The sequence below is a fragment of the Morone saxatilis genome, unplaced genomic scaffold (assembly GCF_004916995.1).
Source record: "Morone saxatilis isolate NCDOM2014 unplaced genomic scaffold, NCSU_SB_2.0 Contig23, whole genome shotgun sequence".
NCBI lineage: Eukaryota > Metazoa > Chordata > Actinopteri > Moronidae > Morone > Morone saxatilis.
In genome coordinates this window covers 23048741-23069277 of record NW_023339796.1, presented here as the reverse complement: position 1 = coordinate 23069277, position 20537 = coordinate 23048741, and the positions used below count along the sequence as shown (strand labels likewise).

The following is a 20537-nucleotide window of genomic DNA, read 5'->3' as shown; positions in this document are numbered from 1 at the left end:
AGGTCAGCACTTGGTAGTAAGCTGCATCAGCCTCTGATTTAGAGGACTTTAGGAGTTTGTTTCAGTGATGTTTAAGTTTACTTTATGTTTTGTTCTATGTTTAATCACGGGACACCACTCACAACAGGTTTGTGCAGTTCATTTTGTCATAGATGCCGGTGTTACAATTGACCTGTTAACCAAAGTTTAAAATAATTTGTGTACCTGCCTCGTGATTCTGATCCGCTCCAAACGTAGCATGTAGCCCATGCTACACCCTTCCACCAAGTTTCATGAAAATCAGGCAGGTAGTTTTTCCATAATGCTGACAGAGACAAATAAACAAATAAACAGCACCAAAAACATAACCTCCATGGCAGAAGTAACTAGGTAAAGGAACCTATACACACATAAGCCTGCCTATACAGACCTATGAGATTATTAGAAAAACTGAAACTGAAAAGCAGTTTCATCAGTATTTTCCAGAGATGCTCATGAGCTTTCCCCTGGCACATTTACACTGATGTATAAACTAAAATGTTATTAATGTGGTTGTGCCTGGTTAATAAACAAATAGATAACCTGTTTTACATACATAACTGCCACCGAACCATTGCAACAACTGCATAACTGCAGTGCATTGTGGGTGATACACACCTCTGGAGTTATTCCCTCCCTCAGCTGTGTGTTTCTTTCAGCAGCGTACAAGAGCACATTCATTTGACATTCATCTTCAGAGGCCTGTGGGGGGATAATTATCTATCCACTCTCAAGGAGGAAATAATTAAACATTAGAAAAAAATCAAACATTAGAATGAAAAAATAGAAGACAAAAAAAGACATGATTTAGTGTTAAAGGATAGTTTTTTCCCTTTTCTTATCATGTTAATCATCTCGCCACTCCTTAAATTTATCTTGCAATCCCCATATGGGCATAACAACAGCGGGATCCACAGCTCTGAGCCAAACAGACATGAGTAACATCAGGGACATCTGAAGAAATGAAGAAACTGCACACACTGAGAAATCATTACAACTATTTATTATTGTTTCATCTTACTGAACCAACAATTAATAGACCTTAAAGTATACAACCTTATGTTACAGTACATGCCACTGCCTTTTTTGCACATATAAAAATAGAAATCATTTGCTTCTAGAAATTGAAATTCAAGACCAAAATCTGAAGTGTCCAGCTCAGTTCAAGAACACTAAAAGGTCACTTTATAGCATCATACGAATAATGTGAGCATTCCACACAGCAGCACTACAGCTGTCAGCACTAAAGTTAATGTATTTCACAATCCATATCAATAGAAAAGCAGTTTATATTTACCAAACTCCTAATGAAACACTTCTAACACAAATGTAGTGTCAAAAACAGATGCAAAACTTTTGTCCTTTAAGTAGAACCCATTGTGCAGTCGCCACAGTGAAATACTGACATCTTTCAGCCTCAGTGGGAGGGAAATAAAAACCCTGCCATGTTGACTGTGTTACAATGGATTCTGAAATGATTGCAAACTGTGGTATAAAGTGCAACTCATTGAAACATTTGCATGAAAAAAAAAAAAACATAAAAAAATAGAATAAAGAACTTAAAACTTGTCAAACGCCTCTTAAGATTTTAGGAGCAAGAACGCATCAGAGAATTGGATTCAATTTTTATTGGCAGCAAGAAATACGGCTGGTTTCTGTCGCTGACCCTTTAGTTTTAGTCAGATTATTCATGTAATTGTAATAGTTTTGTTCTGTAGTGGGTGTAGGAATATGACGTCTAACTTGCTTTGAAACACGGTTTAGGGCATTTTCTTCATGGGAGTGTAGCAGAGGAGACAATGTGGTCATAATGTGGAGACACTGGGAGTACAACAACTGGACACATCCTCATGCAAACATTGTGATGGAAGTAAACGTGGTTGTAGAAACTGAAATGTATGGAACCTTAAAGCAACAGTTTGTCATTTTGAGGAATACACTTAAATGCTTTCTTGTATACTTCCTAGAGTCTTGAGGTTGCCAGGCAACCGGTGGAGACTCCAGGAAGTCACTGCCTCCAGACAAGAAATAGTTTCAGTATGTAAACCCTTGTGAAACTGACATTGTCACAATTAGTTTTTCTATGTACAAAACAGAGAAGACATAACGTATTAATTAGTGAGCTTAAGACGTGCTGGCAGGTGGATTATGTTGCATTTGGACAGAGCCAGGCTAGCCTGTTTCCCCACGATTCCAGTCTTTATGCTAAGCTAAGCTAACCATCTCCTAGGTCCAGTGTCATATTTAAAGTACAGATATGACTGTAATATTAATCTTCTCAGCCAACTCTTAGCAGGAAGTGAATGACATATAATTTCTTTAAATTGTTCATTTGTGACCATCAGAATATGAAGCTATCGTGTGTGTGTGCTGCAGACATTATTTACCTGTGGCTTCTTGTTTCTATGCATTATCCTGTGGGTGGAATATCTGAGCTCGCACTGTGCCCTTCATTTAGCAGTCAGCTCTCACACTACGAGGGAAGCCACTGAAGACCAGACGCCTCAGACTTAATATTCTTCTGACTACCCGTTCTTGTTTAGGATTGTTGATTTTAAAGCACACATGTAGTGACTGTTGTTGATAAGAGACAAACCTTTAAAGACATGAAGGACCCTCAAACACATCTCCCTGAACTCCAGTGTCACCAGTGTCAGCGTCAACCTTCAGTTAAATCCCAGCCTCAGCTGTGTGAAGAGGTAAAGTAGAGAGGATCTGGTTGAGTCAGCTGCAGCTCACAGAGACCCTGTTTATACTTGGTTTTAAAGTTTCTGTGATTCTAACCACAGGTTTTTTAGCTGACCACTTGTGATCAGATTCCCGTCACCAGACAAGCACCAGGTTTGTTTCGCACGCGCCTGCTAAGAAAACCAAAATGTTTGTTATGTCACCATAACAATCACTGCGTCCTGTATTGATGACTAATAGTTTTCTGGAGATGCATCAGGATGCATTAGCGCTTACACTACAAAAGATATGTGGCAGGTGGTACACAATGTACCTCACATCCCTCCAAAGCCACAGCCAGCTAATTTAGGATCGGTGGTCAACCACAGTTCCTACTGCTGTCCAAGAACTCCATCCTGTATAGAGGAAAGTTGCAACAAAAGCCAAAAACTGACAAACTCACCTATCATTAAACAGACAAGATCAAAGGGAGAGTGACTCAGAATGCAACTAGCAACTCAGCTCCCAGGTGGAGCCACAAGACAATCAGTTTAGGATAGAAGAAAGAAAACTGCGTTGGATCCAGGAGCAGGGTTTTTACAATACCCCTTCACCTCCAGAAAACCCTGCATCTCTTCTACTGGCTGCCCTCCGACTTTACTCTAATGCCCCACACAGCAGTCAAACTTCTGGGATACATTTACCGTCTTTTGACTGCAGAAGCCGTAACTGTAACCCAGAGGTGTTGAGGTAATGAAAGGTAGAAAAAGACTCCTCACACAGCACACCAGAGTGCCTCAAGAAGGGAATTCAATAATATAATCACATCAACGAGCTGACTCGCAGGAGGAGAAGCATCTGGTGGGCAAGGAGAGGTACACAGACAGCCGTGCATCGGCTCCTGCTGCTGTCACACACAAACACAAGCAGATCTGATCGCCGTCAGATACGTGGGGAAACGTTCGGCTGGTTAGGTAGCCTGAGAAGACATGAACTGACACAGGAGAGTGTGTAAAAGATCCACCAGCATAGCCACACAGGGGACAAACCAAACTGCTGTGGAGAAGTTTCAGACATCCAACAATGTGAATGCCTCACCAATATAACCACAGTGGATGGCAACAGTACCGGAGAGCAACAAGAGTCTCCTTAGTGATTTGTGGAGAAATGTCACTGCATTAAACTGCTGCAGGCGAGGACTAGTGTCAGGGTAAAGAGTATCTGTGTACAAATTATTTTACATTTGAAACTATATGCAAGGTCAGCAAACAAGCAGTGTGATGGCAGTCATTTTGTTTTTTAAAGCAAAGATGTTTTTCTCTTGCTCCCTTTCTCTTGCAGACTTGCTTTAAAGGGCACTCGACTAATTTAACAAATAAAGCTCCCAGCTGTATCATGTGTCCTGTGGCTCCTGAGCAGTTACAGAAGATGTCATCAGTCTGCGTTACAAACTGGAAATGTGGAATTTGAAATACTGGGTGTTAACCAGGCATGGGAGGTTTAATGAAAGACGCTATACAGTTGTATTATAGGAAACGTAGGAACCAGTATTTTGGGATCTTTGACCCATGACTCAAACTGAAGACATCTCGGTCTCTGCTGCTTTGACCACGTTTTTAAAAAGACATTCCTGAATCACGTACCCTTTTAATATCTAAGAGCAGCTTGTTTGAAAACAAAAAGTGATAGTAGCTGGTAATGTAAAACCAATCGTTATAAAACAACCGTAGCTCCATCCAATCAAAAGCTGTCAGCTAGTAAACAGGAAGTCACTGTAGCATACCTTTAACAAAACTGGCTTAAATGGGGTAATCTATATTATACTGCCAATCCCTTTGTAACTGTAGGTATGACTGTTTGAATTATCTGCAGACAGGGACAAATGTGCTTTTCAGAGTTAGGAGAACAATTTAGAGTGAGTGGGAAACATCTGATCAATGGTTTGTAATTTGAGATGTATTAAATTATTTTTGTGAGATGTAATCTAAAATCTTCACACGTCACTGGCCCTACATTTAGGAAGGCAACTGTTAACGCTGTCTTTGGTAACTAAACTGATCACAAGATGAGATGTCATGATCTGTGATTCAGCTCAGCAGATGGCAGCGAATGACTGAATGATTCATTTCAGCAACGTTACAATATAGAAAAAGGAACAACTTTTGTAAGTTAGGGGACGTTAAAAAAAATGTGGCAGTTCCAGTTACGTCCACCAATCAGTTTCCTGCATTTTATCTAATAGTTTGAGCTCCATTAAACTACTGGCACTATCTTGCCCTAACTGAGATGAGTTAACTCTAGTTTGCCAGAACTATACTCAAGCCAGTATAGCGAGAGTCACCTTTTTCCCTATGAAAATCAGTGTTTTGTCATTTATACAGTTCTTTTTAGCTGTTGGCTCCTAACCGTTAACAGAATGCTGCCAGGTAAGAGTCTGAACAGCTGATTAGCAGCAGTACAAGACACTCAGGGCCAGCTAGCTCACATTATTTTTTATAAATATTTCTAATATAACACAGGCACATTCTGAAATGTTCTGAGGCTGGTTTTCCAGTTCAATATTCTTAGTTGAAACCTCACTTTTTGTGCTGTGTAACTTCATATTAGTGACCTCTCCTCTCCTGAGGGTGGATTTGCTCAGGAAGGGTAGTACACAACCCAAACTGTCCTGGGCGGGTTGTCCAGATTGTCTAAAATGTCCTTTTCTTTCTATTTCTGCATTTTTACTTCAAAGGAACCCTCAGAGGATTATCTAACAGCTCACTCCAGAACACTAAAAATCAATGAAAATACATCTAATAAAAACATCTAAAAAAAAAAAAAAGAAAAAAAAAAAGGAAAGGATAATCACATTGCTACATCACGTATGTCCCTCTTTATCACTGACAGCCTCAGTTTGATGAACGGTGTCATTTGAGATGAATCAACAACTGGAACAGGACCACAGAGGCGTTCCTGTTACAATATCTCCTCCACAGCTCAGAAATGTCAAAAAAAAAACTCTAATTAAGAGACATTCAGTGTGACCTAGACTACATTTCACAACAAAGATTCAAAGGGAAACACAATCCGAGATAAAATCTACGCTCAACTGACCCCACTTCAACTCAAACCTTTTTTTAAAATAACGTACAACTTAAAAATGTCAGCTGCGTTGAAGACAAAATCGGACACATGAAGCAGGATGGACAGTCGACGACTCATGCCGACTGTGTCTGCGACTCATGCCGACTGTGTCTGCGGGTTGCTGAACAACCTTGTTCAGATATTTAAATTTTCCACGAAGAGTTCTGAGACTAGTGTGTCTTGGCCCTTCAACGTCTTTGTCTCCCAACCTGTGACAGCAGTAGATGTTGGTGAATAAGAGGAACAGACTGCAGTCAGAAGTTCAGAGGCTGTGTTTGAAGTCGGCATTTGACAGCCAAGAAGGAAACTAAAAGGTTTCACCACAGGAGCTGCTGATAGCTCTCAGTGCAGAGTGAGTCAGCTCCACTGATCCCACAGCAGCGTCGGGTCTATGAGGAGGAGCTGTATGATGTGCTCCTGCCCGACTTACGTTCGTAGTTCACCAGTCGCTGTCCAACCAGGTATCTGGAAGAGAAACGGGAAAGATAAGAGTCGTTTACAAATTCGGTTTAACATTGTAATTCACACAACTAAAACACATCTTTGCTGGTGAAGTTCAAAATGGATTTTCAGATATTACTGATTACCTTTGGGTCTTTTATTCTCAGATCTGTTTTACTGTAAGATTTGCTATGCTCTAAATTCTCTTGCACTGAATTTGGTGTTGCCCACATGTAAGTCAACAAAATCCCACAAGACAGTGTGCTCTAAGTCTCTTTGTTGTATAGATCTTCCTTCCTTCTTGTCATAATGAACCTCCCAGTTCAGTCAGGGGTCGTACAGCTTTTTAAAACTGCAGTACTAACCTTTATGAAAATAACGTTTTGTCATATTTGCTGATATTCTCACTGTCCTGACAGTAATACATGAGACAGATAATCTGTGAAAAAATCAGCTTCCTCTTACTTGTTCTAGTGCTCCTAATGGCATTTGCAAGAACCTACCGGGCCTGGACGAAAACAATATGCTATATTCTATAATTGACTGCTATGAAAACAGTTATTGGGATACAAACTTTGCCACATCACACAGCCCTACTGACCACTGACTTAAGTTTTCCTCTTTGCCCCCATGTGTTAGTTCACACTTAAGACTTTGGGGTCTACTGACTTGTCGTTCTTGATGTGTTCGTAGAGGCGTTTGAACTGTCGTATCTGGAAGTACAAGATGGCCAGCAGTATGACCACCATCAGCAGGAAGGGATAGATCCTCCTCTCCACCAGCGTCTGCATCTCCGGCTGCACACCTATGAAGGAAGAGAGGGCAGGCAGCAGGGAGGGAGGCGGAGGTCGAGGTGGGGAAAAGACAGAGAAAACAGAGTGAACGCTGGAACACAATCTCCTCTTAACGAGTGTGCTTGTGTGTGATGTCTTATCTCCGTGAACTGATGGACTTGAGTTGAGGGAACAGAGTAAACAATCAATTGCACTTCGGCTTGCACAATGGCTAAAATCCTGATAACCACAAGGGCTGGGAATACTTAATTGACTAGTTGTTTAAATGCAAGTGTTGTCTGAGTCAAAGCACTTGTCTAAACAAAAATTGGTGCCTTGGGTATTCTTTGCATAAAAAGCACTTCTCAAATGAGCTCTGTGTCCAAAAAAGGATCTGCCTGCGCTGTGGCCTGATGACGTCTGAGCGGGTCTTCTATCTCTGTGCCTGAATTTTATCTGCTACAATTTCTAATTTAGTCACTACTAAATCAATGGAGGACCACATAAAGTTATGCTTCCTTTTAGTTGTGTTTTCTTACTCATTCACTTGTAGGGTTGTCTGTTTTTATTAAAGTTGATTAAGCAAAAATTAAGCAAAATCCTCCTCCATTTATTTTGAAACTGTATGGAAGTTAAAAATGTAAAAGGTACCTTCAATGTTTTTCAATGTGGACCCTTTTTTCCATGTCCATAACATTATAGAATGGATCCCCACAAAGATAGACAGCTGAGCAATTGCTGTGTTCAAAGGCACCAGATTTCATTGACAAAAACTAATTTTACATCATAACACTTTGTTTAAATGGAAGTGAAATCTTTGACCACTCTCACAGAGAGTTGGTGATGGATGAGAAAACTGGAGCTTTGAGAGAGACAAAAAAGAAGACACTACCTTGAAACTTGTTAAAGTATATGACAGTACCAGACAACTCATGTTCAACCCAGACAGGCAAGCATAAACAGTGACTCACCTAGCAGTGGTGTAATGCCTTTAGAGATGGTGTAGGGCACACAGAGAGACAGCAACAGGACGCAGATGACAGGGGCCGCCAGCCCTCGCACAATGAAATGGAGGTCAATGTTTCGGATACCGTTGGCGTACACCTACAGGAGAGAGATAGGGAACATAGTGACAGGTTTGTTTTGACTTTCTTCCTAATACAGGTTCAGTTCTTTTTATCCTTAGTAATGAATTACAAAACAAATTCTTAGAATACGCTTCTATAGACATGTTCAAGGGGATAACTAAATGTATTTTAGGATGATATACAAATATGCACATATATTTTATCACCTTTACAGTACATTGAAATGCAGCTAAAAAGTTGTGAGACTGACCTGCTCAATGACGGTTTTGAGCCACCACTGAGGGCCCATCAGTGTGACGGCAGCAATTATTTTAGCGTGGAGAACACCCAGGGCCCAGTCCTGCCACACACACACACAAACAACCACCATTTTACAACCAAATGAGCTCTGTTTTAGCATCTACTCAGTATGAGTGCCTGTAAAACCTGTTTTTGTGTCTTTGCATAGCACACTGAATACCAGCAGGTATTGTTTGATAGCTAAAACACAGTTTTTTTATACCCCACTTAGAGAAATGTACACAAGTTTTTCTATAAACATTTTGTATTGAATAAAATAAGTTAATAAGTTCTCAAATGTTAAATGTCAACAATCTTCACAAGAAACAATGATTGTCTAAATGTGGATAACATACTAAGTAAACACGATCTGACCTGACATTTAATGTTTGAGTTGAACAGTGAAAACTTTATAGATTCTAAAAAAGGCACTGAGGTCTCCACCCACACACTAAAACAGTCCCTTTTGACTGGTGCAAATAAATAATGCATGATTTCAGATGGATACATTGGATATATTCACACACATACACTCTCCATAGTCCTACCTGCCAGGGGTAGAATAGAGGCGTGTGGTCCAGTGGGACTCTGAGAGGAGCAACGATGACCAGCTCAAACAGCAGACCCAACAGCAGAGGAATCACCCCGGCTAACATCACAGCCACCACAACGGTCTTTATGATCTGTTCTCACCAAGAAATCACATCCACGCCACCAAAATACACATTCAAATCATTTGCAATGTAATACAGAACAGCACTAAATTTGCTATTGGCTGGGAGGACTAGAGAGACGTCCACTTTACCGTAAGTGTCCACTCGTGGACTTTGATCAGGATGATGGACCGTCCCTGTGGCATCCAAGACAGCATCACGGTGGCGGCACGAATGGATAGCCAGCAGACGTACAGACCGCTGGCCGCTGTGTACAGCTCATGAACCATGGCGCTGCCCATCCAGAAAGACATCAGCCAGCGACCCGCACACACTGGGAGAGAGGAAGAGGAGAGCATGAACGAATGGAGGTGTGACTGACAACAGAAAAGAGGAAAGGTAAAATGCCTGCTTGCGGCCACAACTTACCCGGCAGCGTGAGGCAGATCAGACTAGCCAGTAACAGCGTCACACACATAAAGACCACCAGCAGAAGGATCTTAACAACCAAAAAACAACAAAAATCTATTTTCAGCAGCACGGGCTTCAGGATATATATGAAATGAATAATCATAACGCTGTGAGTCACCTTGAGGGGGAAGTTGACGGGCCGGTGGTACGACTGGAACCCCACAGGACCGCCCTGTTGCAGAATGGCCTGGTGGGCAGCGTGAAGCCCTTCCCCAAGGCCAGGGATCCTGTTGTTGTTATGGCGACCGGGAGGGTTGATGTTTGGTTGGTTGTCATAGTCTTCATGGTCCCCCAGCAGGTAGGAGTGAAGGTCACTGTGGGGGAGCAATTGATGAGTAATTGTTACGTCTTATTGTTACAACTGTGAAGGGACATAATGACTCTGGACAAAAAGAACAAACTATAATTTGAGGCTTTCAGGGTTCCCACTCTTTATAAGAATTCATTTTCTAGGAGTTTTTCTTGACAATACAGTACAGCACTTGCTCACAGCCAGTCATAATTTAGCGGTAGTCTGAGTATTGACACATTTAACTCCTTACTTTAATGATGCAGGTTCGCTGTCTCCCCATCAGGCTGACTACAGTTTACTACAGTTTTTACGGTAACACTAATTTGGCAATTTGGCAATTTGGTTCATAAGAATTTATTTTATTTTACAGAAAATTGCATGTATTTATCAACCACAACAAGAAGACACTTTTCCACTCTGTTTTTGTGGGTATTTTGCTCGTGGGTCCAGAAAAAAATAAACAACACTGAAAGGATCGCTGCAAGTTCGTTTTTACGTCTGGTAAACCTGCTCTGAAATGTCATACTTCAGGTTGTCCTACCATGAGTAAAATTTCATTTTAAATATGATCTGACTGAGGTGTTTTCATGACTGGAAAAGCTAGTCTCTGAATTTCGAGGTTTTCTAGATTTTCCAAGACACGTGGGAACCCTGGGTTTTCCTGGCCTTGTTGTATGAACACTGTGGCCCACATCATCCACCAATTACGCTAGATGAAGATCTTCTTTAAAAGCCACCAAGTTTTGTTAACTTTTATGCAACTGTACCATTTTGCATCGAAAGTTGCAGTGTGTGTTTATCTGTGCGTGTGTGTGTCTGTGCGTGTTTCCAGCCTACAGCACATATCCAGCGGTGAATGTCCAGGCGTGGACGAGCCGTTTGAGCCACTGGCGAGTGTGACCCTGCTCCAGCAATGCCGGCAGAACGACCTGCAGTAACAGCAGCTCCAAGGACAGCTCGCTGACTGGGGCATCGCTGCAGAGACAAGACATAAACCAAAAGCCAGCTCATTTTTCTATAGCAGCTTCCTATTTTGGTTATGGCTGAGCAGAGAATGGACAATGTCATCTTTAGCTTAGACATACTGAGATAGATAAATCAACATCAATTATTTATGGTTATTTAGTGTTGTGTGTACCTGTAAAGCATAACGTTGTAGGGAAGGAAGGTTGGGAAGAACAGTTTAATGATTCTGATGGGAAGCCAAAGCATCAGCAGAACTATGGAGCCAAAAACCACCTGGGAACACACACAGAAAAACACATATTTTCACTAGGGGCATTGAGATGAACTGATACGGAAAACAGACCTTTTCTAATCAGAGACTTTGCTAAATCTAAAAATCTGTCAAAAACCTGTAGCACAGTCAAAAAAGGCAGACAATACCACACACCTTGCTACTTATTTAACAGGCTGACATTCGCACTGATAGTAACTTCAAACTAGCCCCAGTTACTGAAACATACCGTTTCATTTACAGGGACAAGGAGGCACCTGTACAGTTTTATTGAAAATACCAAATTCACAAGGATCAAACGATGCCCAACCAGCATCATTTTAGGTAGATACACTCCCCTCCTTCTCACTTACCTCCAGTGGAATACAGCCATGCAGGCAGCTTTGGTTTTATTTGTGCTGGTATTGAGATATCTGTCTGTGAGATGTCTGCCTCCACTTAAATACAGTGGAGGTGAATTGAATTTCATTTAAAAAGGTGCTTAAAGCACTGAGAAAATATAAAAGAGAAAAAAGACACCATAGTAACATGTCTTTCCAGAAACAATGTTCCTGTTAGATAGTCCACAACTTCTTTGCGAACAGGTTTGTTTTTTGTAGGGACTGTTTCTTAGGTAGAAACATTTTAATGAAAACTGTTCAGAGAGGTCTGTGAATTATCCAGAATAACCAGGACACCTGGTAGAAATCTCAGAGAGGCATCTCAAAACCTAGGCAAATAAAAACATGCACTTAACCGGTTTACCTTTGTTCAACTTATATGAAACTTTGGAAAAAATTCAATAAGTAAAACCTTTTTCCTTTCACTTCCTTTCTATTGGGAATTCTTGTTTTTTTCACCATATCTGGCTAATGTTCTCTCTGCTCACATTCCTCATGCCAATCAGTCCTCAGAGGCTGTTCTTTAAATATGACTGTCATTCTGTCTTTCAGACCTACAACTGTGCATCCCACCACCTCCCCATAACCACCTTGTCCCATCTTGCATCTATTTGCTCCCCTCCACCACCAGCAGCGTCTGCACTGAGGTGGGTTCTACCTCTACCTCTGATGTTCATGGGCCAATGCTTACTGAAGATGCATCTTCTCAATGGGGTCTAATCACTTCTCTGTTATAATCTTAAACTCTCCTTATGGAAGTGTGTTTGCTATAAAGCATAGTGAAAGTGCAAAATTGAGGTACAATTATCCTCTCTAATACACTCTATTTGATTTGACAACAGCATATTTCTATGTATTAAAAGGTCCAGTGTGTAACATTTAGCAGGATCTATTGGCAGGTTCAAATGAACATAATATCCATAGGTAGGTTTCAACTAAATCCTACCCACTGGCCTTTTAAGCATCACAATTAAAAAGCATCTGAGTGTTGTTATGCCACTAAAGTTTAGGCTTGGGAAAGAACAGACGAGGTTACTTGACTGACCACAGAAAGTATAAACCTCCGCAGGTGTCTGTAGATGGGCAGGTGGATCATCTCTTGGACTGGGTTGAAGTCTGGATCATTCAGGTTCCTCAGGAACCACAGCACACCGGGCCGGAGCACCTACAACCAAGCAAACATGAGAAAGCTTAAGATGAAGAAGAAACTGGATGGTGTGGGAGTTTTCAGGACTGTGGCTCAAGTCCTTCACTTTACCTCTCGCAACAGAAGGATGAAGGAGGCGAAGTAGAAGACGTAGACCATGCCGACCAGCCAGTGGAGGAACATGGTGGTACCGGGGGCCGTGTTGAAACTCTGCTCCCTGTCCTTCAGAGTCGCATCAAACATTTCCTGCAGTGAACAAAGGACATGCAGTATTGTGTGTGTTTCAATACAAATGACAACAAAATCAGTTTTTAGGAACTGGTTTTGAGATTTGTTTTTTTAAATTGAATGTTCATGAAGTTTCTTGATCAGATTTGTATCCACTGCGTCATCGTGATTGCACTTAATCTGTTTGGTCAACATTAACTTTGACTGTATCAAAAGGATCAGTGATTTTACTCTGCATGATTGTCTTACCAGAGAGCAAATGTCGAGCCACCAACCACAAATCAGTGGGAACAAGCCGATCTCCATGACAACCAGCAGGGACACCTGCCACATAAAAATAAAAAAGCAATTTAGTTTCTCTTGTCATAATTTCTTCCTGTGTTTTAATTACTGTTTCAACTGAAAGCTTTGCTTGTTTGATAGAAACAAAGTAGATCTTTGGAAACATTCCAATCTTTCATCTCTAATTTACCTTGACAACAATGTAGCAGACACCCAAGAGGCGTCTGGACCGTTGGAACTTCACTAATGAAGCCAGTGCCTAAAGGAGGCAATGTTAAGGACTAACAACAAAATGTGAGATAAAGAACATTCACTCAATATTTTATGCTGAGCATCAAAACTTTGTATTTTTCATGAACACATTTCATACAAACTCTATTACAGACATTTTAAATAGCTATGCACAAAACCCACCAAAAACACAAATCACTCAACTGATACAAGCTGAAATAGTTCTACACAACCGTAATAAGCAACTACGAGTGTGAGACATACCGTCTGTCATACAAATAAAGTAATCTTTTGTATAAAGAGGATACATGGCAGACTATGAGAGCTCCAGCCAAGAGGATATACCCGAGTATGGTGGTGATGAGGCCGTCAAAGTGTGAAGCTTTGACCTGCAAAATCACAAAAATGCAATCGCTGCATGACAAACCCACATAAGGAATTCAAACTGTCCCCTCATGCATTGCTGTGCACTTACATAGTCTTCAAAGCCCAGTCCAACCACTGAGAAATGGCCAATGTGATACGGGCAGAAAGCTAGAGAGAAATACAAAGGTTAGGGTAGAATCTGTTGTTTAGTACAGTGTACAAGAAGGTACAAAAGACTGTCTGATATCACTGCATTATCGTGGGCAACCTACTTAATTCCCCCTCGATAAATTCACAAAGGTAATGAGTGCACGTACATTAGGTCATCACTATATTGCAGGTTTAACTTACCAAAGACCAGGATGAAAAGTGTGTTGAGAGACACCACCCAGAACACATGCTCCTAGAAAGACACACAACAAGGGTCTCAGTGTTAAACTATTTCTAGTGTTAAACCGATGAAGCTTGTGTATGCATCATATTAACAACCTGCTCTATGTCCCATTAAATGTGACAAATGCGGCTCTATGGGCCATGCTAACTATGCACCCACCACCTCTCTCTAGAGATTCCCAAAGAAGGACTAGTGAAACAACCTATATTGAGATATTGGAGCAATTAGCCAAAATGGCTAGTCCATGGTGCCACTTTATGGGTTGGGGACGCACTCCGAGACCAGCTTTTGAAATGATTCATGGAAAGAATCGTGTTGATTCGGAAAGCTGTAGGAGGCCTGCACAGATTGCCCTGATTCATTTTGTTTTGCACAAATCCTCGTTCCGATGAATCTCTAAAAGGAAGGTTGTGAGTACAAAGCACGACCCATAGAGTTGCAATCACCACACTTAAGGGAAATATGCAAGGCTGAAATACATATGGGAAGTCAGAAAGACATAAAATTGATTATCATGGATATATCGCTTGTTATTTTTTTTGCTTTTTTTATACAAAACATATAATGCAATGAAATACATACTGGAAAGAACTGTGATATATGGGTGCAAAATTGGTACACAAGTCACAGGAAAGGTTATTTCATTCCAGCTTAAAAATTCACTATACCACAATATGGGTAATTGGTGAATTTCTCCCCTCTAACATTGGTCTGAAAAATCCCATATCAGTCAGGCTCTACTTGAAACTGTGTGTTAGTGGAAAAAGAGTGGTGAACTTACGAGGAAAACTAGGGAGCCATCCAGCCCCAGCATCTGGGACACAAACAGAAAGCAATGTTATAATCATGATTATGATACATATAACTACATAATAAAACTTCTATTTTTACTACAACTGCAACTAATATGATGAAGAATACACTTATTGACCGCAGGCCAGCTACCCTGCTTACACTTGGCTTTTTTTTTTAGCATTGTGTCCTATCTACGTCACACCACTTAATGGAGCAGGAGACATGGGGATAAAAAAATAGATTCCCACCCTTTCCCAGGTCAGCTCCTCTGCTGCACGGTCCCATTCCAGGGCGTTCCAGTTCAAATCTTCTGCAAAGGATGATCATAAACAACTGAAACAGTGTGGAACACCTACAATGTGCAGCAAAAATATGCTTATAGATTGACACGTACTCAATCTTGAAATCACTCTTTCAGCATTTATGTCCATGCAATTTAACTGAGCACACATACTGCATACCATTTCTCAACTTTCATATCATAGTTTACTTGATAGTGTCAATTCCAGTCCACAGTAGAGTTGTGGGCACTTAATCATGTAAAAGAGCTTGAATTGCACTCATTTGTGCATCAAATCTCTTTGTTTTGATGCTCACACTGACCTTGTCCTCCATTATTGGCATCATCAGCAGCATCTTCTTCCCTGCCTTCCTCATCGTCTTCCTCCTCTTCATCTTCGTCCCCGTCGTCGTCATCTTCCTCATCGTCAAGCTCAGCCTCATCTCTGTGGTTTCCACCTTCCTGTGGGTTGTCAGGTGCCAGCCCATCTGGAGCAGGGTCTGCAGGGTGCTGGGCTGCTGCGCCGTCTGCAGCAGCCTGGGCGTTGTTACCACCTGGAGCCTGTGTAATCGGGAAATAAGAATTACAGTTCCCTACTTACAACATAGCCTGCACACAGTTAAATTAGGTGTCTGAGCTCTAATACGTGCATTTTGGATTTGGCAATTACAAAGAACAGCTTGACAGTTTGTGCAGCTGTATTCCCCAAATGCACGACATGGGAAAAAATACTTTGTCCCTTGTAACTAAGATATTTCAGAGAGGAATTGTTAAGGATTGACATAATCTGGCAGTCACTGCTTTACTCATTTGGTTATGTGTTCAAACAGACAAATGTCAGGGCTAGCTTGGCAAGCACATTCTCTGTCAGAAAAGATAACTGTTCTGAAGTTTCCTCTGAGAGGAAGCGTTGGCCAGACCAGGCAGGCAGAAAACACATGTGACCCAAATCAGAACATTTGCAAGAGAAGGAAAAAGTTAAACTTGCATCAATCATTTTTCAGTATGTAAAAACAGTGGATTTTAATCAAACTTTCTGTGACAAAAAAAATGGTCTAATTTGAAATAAACAACATCAAACTAAGAAGAAATGCCTTAGGTCAGAGATTCTCAAGCACTGACCTAAGTACCCCAGGGGTACTTCTGCAGTTGCCAGGGTGTACATGCATTATTCAACAACTTCGAAAATAAAAATAATGGATAAATGGTCAAAAAGGTTAGCTACAAATTGTGTAAATGATTTAAAAAAAAACATTCAAAAGTGGATAAATAGTTCAAAGTTAGCTAAAAATGTATAAATGACTGAAACATTCAGATTGTGCCACAAGAAGTACGAATGCAAAGTTAAACAAACACTGACAATTCAGATGTATAAGAAAAAAATTCTAATAATATCCTGATGATAAATACTGTTAAATCACATTTAAAATCAATTCAAATGAACACATTTGGAACATGACTGGTGATGCTGATGAAGGGGTAAATAAACTCCACTGGCTTATAATTTACAGACACGAACCTGTCACTGTGCCAGCTATGTCAGAGTGCATTAGTGGCAGAACATACGGCGTACGGAGAGGTCAATACACGTGGGTAGTCTACTATCTGTGCAGCTCTGTGTGCAGGCAGAAAAGAGATGCTGGTTGGCAACACAAACTAATCTCACCTCATTAGCTGGCGCAGGACCATTAGGCTGATTAGGAACTAGAGGGGGCTGATTCTGCTCTAACCACTGAGGGGCACCACCGTGGACAATCTGCTCTCTAAGCCACACCAGGCTGATGAAGGCGCACAGCGTACAAGTGACCACAAAACAGCCCTGGAGGCAGTCCGCAAGCAGGTTTTGTCTGCGATGAAGAGATGAAACATTATGGTTTTAGAGTGTGTTTCACAACATTTTCACAAATCACTTCACTACAGAGAGCTGGACAAAGGCACAGAAAAAGATGACATGGTGGATGAAAGGAGCTATTATGAATAACCACACTTTGAACACTAATCAGATCTTAACTATCTTAATGGCACTCCAGTGTACAAAATGTGGAGAACACACACAATCATAATGTACAGGAGTATGACAGTGTGAGAGAGAAGGGCCAAAAGCAAGACCGGAGAGTGATTCAAACTTACGTTGAAAGCATATCTAATGGCAGGGTAAGGAGAGAGCTCACAGAGCCGGTAAATAAGCACTTGTAGATACGACCTGTTAGAAAAGAAAAACAAAAAAAATCTGAGAATCATTTCTTAAAGTGACAACTGGCATGAAACTAAAATGAAAAACTATGCACCAACTTCTTTAACATTAATTTGAATTGTATTGCACTTATTGCTCTATTTACACCATTAGTGCATAAATGATCATTGTACTTGAGCCTGTGTACAAGAGCCTGGCACCCACAACAGAGGTTATATACTTTCTTTAAATGTACTACAAAGAGTTTTTAAACTGGTAATGAAACAGTCTCAATTTAATAACAGTGTTTTAATACATCCTACATACACAAACAAGACCATGGGTAAGAAGACTGGCCATTTCTATGTAGTTATCTGAATGCCTGCCACCAGGCTGGATTCCCCTTGAAATCAATTAAATGAGGTGGTACAAACATTACTGCTTTTGTCCACAGGGGGCGCCAGAATCAACACAAAATGAAAGTTGATTGTAAGGGCATTAAAAGTTAACTGTTTTTACTTGTGGAAAGTCACGTTTTCTAGCAAACCTGCTTAAGCCGGTTTGTCCAAACGTACATTTCAAACATTCTCTCACCATGTTGTTTGCCAATAAGCATAGTGAAAGCGTAGTCCCATTCTGTAGAAGCAGTCATGTGTGGCTTAAAGCTAATTTCTTGAGTGAGGTGAGTATAACAGTTATATTTGAGTTTATTTGTCATATTTAGTGTCTGTTCTTGGTTGGAAGTTAGGGAATGCATACAATATGCAGAGACAAGTGCTGATCAAATCTCCTTTCGTTTTGTTTTGTTTTTTAACAATGGAAAGATGTGACGTACATGCTGTGAGAGGCACCACGCCTAACCAGGCAAAGGCCACCAGTGTGTAGTGGAACCAGTATCTGATGGCTGTTCCGACACTGGTGACCAGCCCTGCAAAGATGTCCTGGACCGGCAAGCGAGATGGCATGTCTGGAGAGTAGACTGGAGGAAAGAGAGAATGAAGGACGTAAAAAATGAGGATAGTGGAAGTGAGGGAAATATTCATAATTATGCAATGAGTGGAACTAACAACAAATCCATGCATTAATGTACTCATCCAATTAGCTGAAAAGCTTAACCTTAATAAAGACTTACTTGGTGTAAATGCAAACCTGTGTTTGCACAATTCACAGTATTCTTTTCTGCTGTGTTTCAACCACTGCAGTAAGCTGTGAAAACAAAAGGACATCTTGTGAGTTCACTCATTTTATCCTATGGAAACCAGCACTCTATGCCCAAGAACCTCCCTCTACGGCCCTGCTGTAAAATCCCACCACTTTTTTTTATTAATCTTCACAACTGAAACATGAGCCCCCACTACCCCTAACATATTTCCCTTTTTGTGTCTGTTTTTGTGTCTGGTTGTTTGTCAAGAGTGTATTTATGTATAATCAGGCACACTGTCGAGATCTGTTTGTTATAATCCCTGCTATCCTACAACTTCCAATGGGTATTATTTCCCCATGTTGGAATACACTTGAACAACATCTGCAAAAGCAAACAGATTGACAGATAGAAAATGTAGACAGAAAGCATCCTACCTTTAACCCTTAAAAATAAAATGTTTGGAAAGGGAAGAAGAAATAATGGAACCATCATTCTGGTCATTGAACGCACCATTCCTGATGGATAAACTTGATGCTGCCAGTGCAGACACAGGGGTGGTAGAGCGGTTTGTCCTGGGTCCCCTCTGAACGACATACCCGACAGATGTCCGCTGTACAGTGGGCACACAATAACATAACTTACCAGGCATACCAGGACACCCTACTCCTTAAATATTTCATTTCTTCATCAGATCAGTGATCACACTCATGACACACCTTAGATAAAGTTTGAAAAAAATGAGAAATGCATGCAGTCTTTTTGCAAGAACACAAAGAGTTGCAGCAGTTTCAGAATCTGAAACACATTAGAGGTATTAGATGAGTGTGTGTCTTTAGTGAGCAGAGCAGGTTATTCACGGACAGTAGGGCAAACTGTAATCCTTGGATTACCTGTGTCACTGGATGACCAAAATAAAATAACTATAATTAGCCCTGGATGCAAGAGCATGATACCAGTAATCAGATACCCAGAGTACATTTTGACTAAGGTCACATAGAAAAATTAAGCTATATTGATAATATAAGAATATCACACTTTGTGACCACAGAACACCAAGCTAACGTTAACTTAATGGTTGCCCTCTCCGCAGCATAAACAGCGCCCAGAGAAAAGGTGTTAACTTTAAGTAACGTTGGTTGTACAACGTGAGAACAATGAGAACTGAAAGATAAGAGTGTGTGTTAATGGTGTTCGTCTTATGAACTATATTTAGATTTGGAATAAATTAGTGTAACGTAGTAAACAAGGCTTGTCACTTGGCAGGGCTGACCGGTGTGTCAGCGTGACGTTAGCTAACGTTAGTTATCGTAACATTATAACGGTTGCATTAAACTCACTCAACGTTAGCTCGCTACTAAATAATTAGCTCAATTGTGTAACTTTAATGTGAAAGGCCCGTGTTCTATGACTTATACCACCACAACCCACTTGTTGCAGATGTAGATGAACTGCAGAAACCTAACGACGCTGGTTTTATTTACAACAGCTGGTAGCTAACGGTTGTAAGCGAATGCTAACGGTAGTTAGTTAGCTACCTAGCTAACGCTAATTGGCTAGCGGTTTTTTAATTCTGGTGAACCTCTGTTAAAAGTTTAAGAAAGTGTAGGGTGCTGCCATTAACGACTGCTAATAATGGGTTAGAATATCACACGTTGTTACAATGCGCTGTTTTACCAGTTAGCGTTAACAAATTGGGGCAATCAAGTTTTAACATCGCTAGCTACCTTCCTCGGCGGTGTCCATCTTGGCTGGCTGCTCAGGCAGCCCTGCTCCACAGCAGTCAGGCTACTCACAGTAAAAGCGATGACCGCTCTCTACAGGTGAACATTTCAAGTTGGTAAAGTTTTAAGTTCAAGCCCCGATTGTCTTTGACCATATGTTTCGAAATTAAATAAAGCCTTTTCACTTCATAGTAGCAACATCAGCGAGCGGTCAGGACATACTCAAAGCCACAACATGATTGTGTCCTATTTTCAACACTAGATGGCACCCAAAGGCAACCAGCCAGCCTCACAATGGCATGTTGATTTCATTAAATACACAAGCCTTAAAATAGACACAGTGCAGGAGTT

The 20537-nt window shown here is 40.9% G+C and overlaps 1 protein-coding gene across 2 annotated transcripts; it reads right to left on the bottom strand.

The window, feature by feature from the left end:
* Positions 1-1004: 1004 nt before the first annotated feature.
* LOC118335147 (E3 ubiquitin-protein ligase MARCHF6-like) lies at positions 1005-20447 on the bottom strand. 2 transcript variants are annotated; one of them, XM_035671353.1, is made up of 26 exons: positions 20190-20447; positions 18976-19075; positions 18454-18527; positions 18157-18300; positions 17279-17351; positions 16815-16995; positions 15472-15709; positions 15117-15178; positions 14855-14887; positions 14031-14082; positions 13789-13847; positions 13622-13702; positions 13273-13341; positions 13050-13124; positions 12684-12818; positions 12471-12590; positions 10947-11047; positions 10646-10783; positions 9635-9830; positions 9475-9544; positions 9198-9379; positions 8941-9075; positions 8364-8453; positions 7997-8129; positions 6922-7057; positions 1005-6276 (listed from the first exon to the last, which is right to left on the bottom strand). In XM_035671353.1, the coding sequence occupies exons 1-26, from the start codon at positions 20206-20208 to the stop codon at positions 6201-6203; spliced, it is 2772 nt and encodes a 923-aa protein (XP_035527246.1). In that variant the 5' UTR covers positions 20209-20447; the 3' UTR covers positions 1005-6200. The 2 variants fall into 2 exon arrangements, with proteins under 2 accessions (XP_035527246.1, XP_035527247.1); XM_035671354.1 differs by having other exon boundaries at positions 15117-15175.
* Positions 20448-20537: the final 90 nt, after the last annotated feature.